General features: G+C 46.3%; 1 protein-coding gene across 1 annotated transcript in view; it reads left to right on the top strand.

Moving 5' to 3' along the window:
• Positions 1-9355, top strand: part of LOC128364399 (netrin receptor UNC5C-like) — a 200016-nt gene that overhangs the window by 171661 nt on the left and 19000 nt on the right. The window contains exon 9 of the mRNA XM_053324932.1: positions 1150-1341. Within this exon, the coding sequence (XP_053180907.1) occupies positions 1150-1341 (192 nt within the window). The remainder of the gene's footprint in view (positions 1-1149; positions 1342-9355) is intronic.

The raw sequence follows: 9355 nt of genomic DNA, 5'->3' as shown, positions 1-9355 counted from the left end.
ATCAAAGGATTCTTTTATGCATAATCAAGTTCATGCTTTCTGAACTTGTTCTGATGCGACAACAGCAAAATCCTTTAGTAAATGACTCAGGCTGTTTGTAGCTAAAAGCCTGTTATCTGCCTCTCAACTTTAAGGGCGGATTAAAAGAAGCATTCCTATACTTTTCTGTCTTCTTCTTAATAGCTGCAGACAAATCCCCTCCTACTGGCTACAGAGGACATGATTATGTGAGGAGTGCTTTAAGTGTGAGACTACTCAAAAAAGTTTCACAAGCGCTTTCATGTTCAATATGTAGGCTTGTTTGTTTTGCTGCTTTGAAGTCCAAGTGCATTTCCACTTCTTTTGACCTGTTTTCCTCTTCTTTGCTGTTGTCTCCTCTTCTCTTCTCTTCTCTTCTCTTCTCTCCTCTCCTCTCCTCTCCTCTCTATTCTTTTCTGTTTGCTCATCATCTGCTTGCATGTCCTCTTTTCCACATCCCTCTCCACATATTGGCTTTCCCTCCTATTACTTCCTCATCTTTCCTTCCTCTGTGCTATTTACTTGTTGCCTCCCATCCTTTCCTCATTTCTTCTCTCCTTTATCCTTAAGTGTGTCTTATACGTTTTTAAAAGCTGCATCACCCCATCAGTTAAATATTTTCTTAGTCCCCTCTGGTGTTTTAAAATACTGATCATAAATGACATTTCCATTGTTGTTCTGACTGAAACACCATTAATGTCTCAGCCAGATTGAAAAAGGATGTTAGGACTCTTGTAAAATAATTAACAGCCTTATTAAGTTTTAAGAGTTGGTACCGTTCTATTTTATGAAAGGTGTCTCTGCCTCCCTCTCTACCTCTGTCTAGAAAAATTATTATATTACACAAGCTGGAGGGCTATTTAAAAGTTTCATTTGAAATGGAACCTATAGAGATTGTCCTAAAGATGGTCTGGGTTAAAAATGAAATTGTTGAACACGAATAAAAAATGACAGAGAGCACACAGTGTTATTCATCTTGTCTTCATGAAAAATGATTTCCCAACTGTTCCATAAGATTGATCATTGTTGTTCTGACATAAATGCATATATATATACTCATGTATTCTCTTTTAAGTGAAAGTTAGTGTCTACCAAACATTGAGCCTCTCTTCTTCTTTGTGTCCCCTCTAGCTGCTCCAAGCACCGATGATGTGGCTCTGTATGTGGGTATTGTAATCGCAGTGATTATGTGCCTGGTCATCTCTGTCATCGTGGCGCTCTTTGTCTACCGCAAGACACACCGCGATTTTGACTCGGACATCATCGACACGTCAGCACTAAATGGAGGATTCCAGTCTGTTAATATAAAAACAGCCAGATCAGGTAAGGACTGTTGAATAAATTACTTTTTGATCCAAGAAGACACAATATGTCTCACTTAAACAGGATTACTGATATTTTACTTGTCTGAATTGTGTTGAAAACTACTAAACTACATAAGTAGCTATTTTTAAGTTTCACGGATACGGACTCATAGTATTTTTGAACAACACTCAGGATAATCGGATGCTTGCTATCTCTCTCCCTCCTACGCTCTCTCTAGGAGAGGACTATATATTTTAAGTTTGTCTTAAATTTTGGCAATGGTAGATAGATTGATAAATAGGTGAATGGATAGATAAGTAATAAACAGAAAGATAAAGACAAAAAAATCATGGCACTCATTTGCAATGTTGAGTATAAAATATATCTAGAAATATATATGTAGATGATATATGTAGATATGCACGTAGGTGGACAGGGAAAACAGAAGTGATTATGCCTCCATGGTAATTACTGTACCTGCTCTGTCCACTTTGAGGCTTTGATGCTAGGATAATTTAGTTTCTTTGCTCTGCCCTCATTTGTCAATCTACAGGTTCAGATTAATCTCTGTCACAACCAAAGACCACTCTCCTCCATCAAGCACTCAGCCTCTGCCATTCTTTCTCTCTTTCACACTCTTTCTTTCTCTCCCTTCCCATCTGCACATTCAGGTCAATCGCATTTCCTGTTTATCAGCATCCTCCTGTCTTCATCTTCGACTCTGTGTCTCTCTCTCTCTGCCTCGCTGTGTCTCCCGTCACAGTGACTCCTGCTGCAACAGACGCTCCCTCCCTGTTTGTCTTTCTGTTAAAGTGGAGTCATCCTTCACTCTCTGTCTTTGCTCTGCTCTCTCTCTCTCTCTGAAATGGACAAGACAAGAAGAAGCACACAGCCACACACTTGTGCGCCAATGTGCATGCATGTGATAGCTTACTGGAAATGCCAGGATTGGACAGGGAATTTGGATAAATCAGGTATTTGACCACAGATGCCATGAACATTGGACTTTACCTATAGGAATATTTATTTGTCAAAGACATGGCAAAAGAGTCCCTAAAACAATGTAGAGACCTAGAGACATGCCTTCATACCGATTTACAGACTCAAAATAGTTCATGACAAAACAAGTGCTCATACTGGTACTCATTATACTTAACACTGCTTAATAGTCTCCATTAAGTGAACAGGAAATTGTATTTTAGGAACAGATTGCATTACACCATGTATTTTGTGTTAAGAGCCACTGTCAGATCTACAGACTTCAACTCCTTTAACAGGATACTTAAAGTCCAGTGTTTCCATTACTATTGCCTTGGAGGGGTGTCCCACCTCACCAACAGGCCCCTCCTGAAACAAATAAAAACAATCCTGTACAAGCAGGATAGCAAGAATATGATAGAGTTGCATGTGACAGGCTCACAACGAAACCTGATGTTCATATTATATAATAAAGTTTTGGTGTTATGGTACCACTGCAGACAGCCTCTGCTCTCTGTCCTCTCATCTGCTTACAACTAAATGCCTAAGTCCATCCCTTACCCATATCTTAATCTAAACCCAATTCTAAATTTAAAACCAAGTCATAACCCTCAAATAGCCCTTTGAAGTTGAGAAGATTGGCCAAAATGACACACACACACACACACACACACACACACACACACACAGTGGAGCAGAGAGAACGTGAATCAGTTGAAGCATGCTGGATAGGCTAATAACAAGTTATGTATGTAACCTAACACCTCTTCCTAACATACAGAGAGTGAACTCTACCAGATATAGTGCAAAAAAAATGTCCAGATATACTACAAGCAATGTTGCAGGATGCAGCATGAGAAGGGGATGAGTTTTGTTTTGTTTTTGTTTTTTTTGTTTTGTTTTGTGATTTCATCCATCCATCCATCCATCTTCTTGCCGCTTATCCGGGGTCGGGTCGCGGGGGCAGCAGCCTAAGCAGGGAAGCCCAGACTTCCCTCTCCCCAGCCACTTCGTCCAGCTCTTCCAGGGGGACCCCGAGGCGTTCCCAGGCCAGCCGAGAGACATAGTCTCTCCAGCGTGTCCTGGGTCTTCCCCGGGGTCTCCTACCGGTGGGACGTGCCCTGAACACCTCACCAGGGAGGCGTCCGGGAGGCATCCTGATTAGATGCCCGAACCACCTCATCTGGCTCCTCTCGACGTGGAGGAGCAGCGGGTCTACTCCGAGCTCCCTCCGGATAACTGAGCTTCTCACCCTATCTCTAAGGGAGAGCCCAGCCACCCTACGGAGGAAGCTCATTTCGGCCGCTTGTACCCGCGATCTTGTTCTTTCGGTCACTACCCAAAGCTCATGACCATAGGTGAGGGTAGGAACGAAGATCGACTGGTAAATCGAGAGCTTCGCCTTTCGGCTCAGCTCTCTCTTCACCACGACGGATCTGTGCAGAGTCCGCATTACTGCAGACGCCGCACCGATCCGCCTGTCGATCTCCCGTTCCATCCTTCCCTCACTCGTGAACAAGACCCCGAGGTACTTGAACTCCTCCACTTGAGGCAGAATCTCATCCCCGACCCGAAGAGTGCACTCCACCCTTTTCCGGTTGAGGACCATGGCCTCGGATTTGGAGGTGCTGATTTTCATCCCGGCCGCTTCACACTCGGCTGCGAACCGATCCAGTGAGAGTTGGAGGTCACGGTCTGATGAAGCCAACAGGACCACATCATCTGCAAAAAGCAGTGACCCAATCCTGAGGTCACCAAACCGGATCCCCTCTACACCCTGGCTGCGCCTAGAAATCCTGTCCATAAAAATTATGAACAGGATCGGTGACAAAGGGCAGCCCTGGCGGAGTCCAACTCTCACTGGAAACAAGTCCGACTTATTGCCGGAAATGCGGACCAAGCTCTGACACCGGTCATACAGGGAACGGACGGCCCTTATCAGGGAGTCCGATACCCCATACTCCCGGAGAACCCCCCACAGGATCCCCCGAGGGACACGGTCGAATGCCTTCTCCAAGTCCACAAAACACATGTGGACTGGTTGGGCAAACTCCCATGCACCCTCAAAGATCCTGCAGAGGGTGTAGAGCTGGTCCACTGTTCCACGGCCCGGACGAAAACCACACTGCTCCTCCTGAATCCGAGATTCGACTATCCGACGGACCCTCCTCTCCAGCACCCCCGAATAGACCTTACCAGGGAGGCTGAGGAGTGTGATTCCCCTGTAATTGGAACACACCCTCCGGTCCCCCTTCTTAAAAAGAGGGACCACCACCCCAGTCTGCCAATCCAGAGGCACTGCCCCCGATGTCCACGCGATGCTGCAGAGTCGTGTCAACCATGACAGCCCCACAGCATCCAGGGCCTTGAGGAACTCGGGGCGGATCTCATCCACCCCCGGGGCCCTGCCACCGAGGAGCTTTTTAACCACCTCGGCGACCTCCACCCCAGAGATAGGAGAGCCCACACCCAAGCCCCCAGGCCCTGCTTCCTTACCAGAAGGCGTGTTGGTGGGATTGAGGAGGTCTTCGAAGTATTCCTTCCACCGATCCACAACGTCCCGAGTCGAGGTCAGCAGCGCACCGTCCCCACCGTACACAGTGTTTACGGTGCACTGCTTCCCCCTCCTGAGACGCCGGATGGTGGTCCAGAATCTCTTCGAAGCCGTCCGGAAGTCTTTTTCCATGGCCTCACCGAACTCCTCCCATGTCCGGGTTTTTGCCTCAGAGACCGCCCTAGATGCGCTCCGCTTGGTCTGCCGGTACCTGTCTGCTGCCTCCGGAGTCCTACAAGCCAAAAAGGCCCTATAGGACTCCTTCTTCAGCTTGACGGCATCCCTCACCGCCGGTGTCCACCAGCGGGTTCGGGGATTGCCGCCCCGACAGGCACCGACCACCTTGCGGCCACAGCTCCGGTCAGCCGCCTTGACAATGGAGGCACGGAACATGGCCCACTCGGACTCAATGTCCCCCGCCTCCCCCGGTACATGGTCGAAGCTCTCCCGGAGGTGTGAGTTGAAACTCTCTCTGACAGGAGACTCTGCCAGACGTTCCCAGCAGACCCTCACAATACGTTTGGGCCTGCCAGGTCTGCCCGGCATCCTCCCCCACCATCGGAGCCAACTCACCACCAGGTGGTGATCAGTTGACAGCTCCGCCCCTCTCTTCACCCGAGTGTCCAAGACATGCGGCCGCAAGTCCGACGACACGACTACAAAGTCAATCATCGAACTGCGGCCTAGGGTGTCCTGGTGCCAAGTGCACATATGGACACCCTTATGCTTGAACATGGTGTTCGTTATGGACAATCCGTGACGAGCACAGAAGTCCAATAACAGAACACCACTCGGGTTCAGATCAGGGGGGCCGTTCCTCCCAATCACACCCTTCCAGGTCTCACTGTCGCTACCAACATGGGCGTTGAAGTCCCCCAGCAGAACGAGGGAATCCCCAGGGGGAGTGTTTTCCAGCACCCCCTCCAAGGAGTCCAAAAAGGCTGGATACTCTGAAGTGCTGTTTGGACCATAGGCACAAACAACAGTCAGGATCCGTCCCCCCACCCGAAGGCGGAGGGAGGCCACCCTCTCGTCTACCGGGGTAAACTCCAACATACAGGCACCAAGCCGGGGGGCAATAAGTATTGCCACCCCTGCCCGGCGCCTGACACCAGTGGCAACTCCAGAGTGGACGAGAGTCCAACCCCTCTCAAGGAGACTGGTTCCAGAGCCCTTGCTGTGCGTCGAGGTGAGGCCGACTATATCTAGCCGGAACTTCTCAACCTCACGCACCAGCTCAGGCTCCTTCCCCACCAGAGAGGTGACGTTCCACGTCCCTAGAGCTAGCTTCTGCAGCTGAGGATCGGACCGCCAAGGCCCCCGCCTTCGGCCGCTGCCCAGCTCACATTGCACCCGACCCCTTTGGCCCCTCTCACTGGTGGTGGGTCTGTGGGAGCGGGGTCCCATGTCCCTTTTTCGGGCTATGCCCGGCCGGGCCCCATGGGGGAAGGCCCGGCCACCAAGCGCTCGCCTCCGAGCCCCACCCCCAGGCCTGGCTCCAGGGGGGGGCCCCGGTGACCCGCGTCCGGGCAAGGGACACGAAAATCCAAATATCTTGCTCGTCATCGGGGTTTTCTGAGCTACCTTTTGTCTGGCCCCTCCCCCCGGACCTGTTTGCCATGGGAGACCCTACCAGGGGCATAAAGCCCCCGACAACTGAGCTCCTGGGGTCATTGGGACACGCAAACCCCTCCACCACGGTAAGGTAGTAGCTCAGGGAGGGGTGTTTTGTGATTTCTACCTTTGTAAATGAGAAAGTCTCTAACTTATTTATTCATAACTAATGTAATTTCCTTAAGTGTTAAACATTTCCTCAGCCAGAATGATTAAGTTTTGTGATTTATAAACTGTGATAATGTATATATGCTTACAATTATATAGGCTGCAATAAATTGTTTATATAGGCTGATATTACTGTCAGGATTACATAGTTATTTTACAATCTAGCTAGCACACAGCTGCTAGTCTTTAAATTCACAGATATAAATACAAAACATGATATAACTAAATTCTACTATTCGTTTTCCTGTAAAAGTTCTTATCTAACTTACCAACATGAACACACATTTTGTCCCACACTTTAGCTTGTTGAACAAGCCACCAAATAAACATCCACCAGAACAAAAGTGTACTGTTAACATTAGTTTTCTCTGCTCAGTAAGCCTGCCTGCCAGTACCACTTTGGTCCATTTATATGCTGGTGTGGTCCTTTCTCTTCAATACTGTCACTGGCAACACAATGTCTGCCCATGGCTTGAGTTACAGCACAAGTTTGTTTACTTTTTTTTTTCTCATTACCCTTCCAGAGCTCAGCCTGTCAGCTACTGTTAATCAGACACTAGCACATTATTTTCAATAAAATAAAAATAAAAAAACACGTTGGCAGTATATTTTGACAGTAAAATGGGATGACCAATGTCAGTTGAGCTTTAAATAGTTCAGGGTATGTGGTTATGTGGTCAGCTGTGGTTGGGTAATCAAAATTCAAATGATGGTATAAAGTAAACACAGGAAAGTGAGGTCAGAGAGGATGCAATGTAATTTGGTAGACGTGAGCTAAGTAAGTAATTGCGTGTGTATGTTCAAATGTGTATACAAAGGTGAATGTCTATGCACAGGCTCAGATTTGGTGACATTTTATCAGGAAAGCATTGGGATGCTTGTCACTCTGCTTTGAGGGACAATCTCTGATTAGTGTTAATGAAGAATTATGTACCTGCCTCTCTCTCTCTCTCTCTCTGTCTCTCTCTCTCCCTCTCTCTCTCTCTCTCTCTCTCTCTCTCTCTCTCTCTCTCTCTCTCTCTCTCTCTCTCTCTCTCTCTCTCTCTCTCTCTCTCTCTCTCGCTCTCTCTGTGGTTTTCCGTTAGCTGTTAATTAAATTTCAGCAGGGATGATTTGGCAGGAATACCCACTGGCTTTAAGGGTAAACAGCCTGGTGATAGAGAGAGGAAGAGAGTGATAGGTGACAGATGTGTATGTGTGTGTTTTTTTGTGTGTGTGTGTGTGTGTGTGTGTTTTTTTTTGTGTGTGTGTGTGTGTGTGTGTGTGTGTGTGTGTGTGTGTGTGTGTGTGTGTGCGTGTGTGTGTGAACAGCCTGGTGATAGAGAGAGGAAGAGAGTGATAGGTGACAGATGTGTATGTGAGTGCATGGGTGGGTGTGTGTGTCAGTGGTGGTGGTGGGGGTTGATAATGAAGGATTTAAAAATTCAAATGAATGGGCTTGTGGAAGGAATGACAGGATTTCAGGCTCTACGCCCAAAATAGTAGAGCCTGGTGAGAGCAAATCTGGAATGGTTCCCGCGAGGCAACTGGCCTTCTTGTGATCCCAATCCCAATTAAATCTTGAATATTTCTTGGATTGTCTGATGGAAGAGAGTTATCTGGGTAGAGGTATTCTAAAGAGGTTCTGATTAAATGTATTAAATGTATTTACTGCAGCAAGGGAAGGAGCAACTAAATAATAGAGTGACTGATGTCCTTGGAAAGGTTTCAGAAGGTAGTTGTATTTTATAGCTAAACTCAAAGTACTATAAACTCAGTACTTGTATATTGTGCCATGCGCATGAATTAGCATACTTTAGTGATGAGCAATCATTGTGTTCCTGCAGATGCCCCCTGGTTTACGCTAACCTTTTCCATGATGAGCAGAGAGGATAATCTTATAGAGACACCCACATTGTCTAATTCCCTCATATAGTAGAGTTGTATGTAGTGTGCACGCCACACTACACTGTTCAAAGCAGAATCAACTCAGTAGCCTCAAATCACATCTGATTTAGCTCTAAGGAGAGTTTCTTATTTCCATAGATGATGGAACTCCATTCAGATCTTCATAGTTAAGTAGTAGAATAGGATGGGTCAGTCAACTATTTAATTTAAAGTTTTAATCTAATAAAAATATTACTTGGAGTAAGGTTGAGATAAGTTTGCAAATCTACTCTAAATGTTTCACTATGTGTTGCTTGTTTATTATGCAGTCTTGCTTGTTCCATTTTAAATAAACTACATATTATACACAACTGTTTATAGATAGAGTAAGAGGAGACCACCCAACTGTACAGAACATATAATTAAAAGAACTCAAGAACCCAAATATTACTGCATTGTGGCAAATACGCACAGCAGATTGTGTCAGACAAACTTGAAGGGTGACACAGTGCTTTTAAAAATAGACAGTGATGTGATCAAAGCGTGATTAAAGAGCACTCCTGTTCTTTTATTATATAAAGCATAAGTCATGTTTCCAGTTCTGGTACTCATGAGTTTGTTATGATGATTTGTAGATATAAATAATTAAATCAAATGTCATCAATTGTTTTAGATGTAGTGAAAGCATCACCTTCCAAATCTACTCTCTCTTTCTCTCTTTCCCATTTCTCTCTCTATATGTAGGCATGACTAGTCCTTGATCCAGGTTATGCCCCTGTGTACTGCCATATCATACCAAGCACTGATACCTTATCAGCAGGCTTGACTTCTTCTTACTCCCCTTATTCCTGC

The sequence above is a fragment of the Scomber japonicus genome, chromosome 9 (assembly GCF_027409825.1).
Source record: "Scomber japonicus isolate fScoJap1 chromosome 9, fScoJap1.pri, whole genome shotgun sequence".
Taxonomy (NCBI): domain Eukaryota; kingdom Metazoa; phylum Chordata; class Actinopteri; order Scombriformes; family Scombridae; genus Scomber; species Scomber japonicus.
This window is presented reverse-complemented; position numbering and strand designations above follow the sequence as displayed.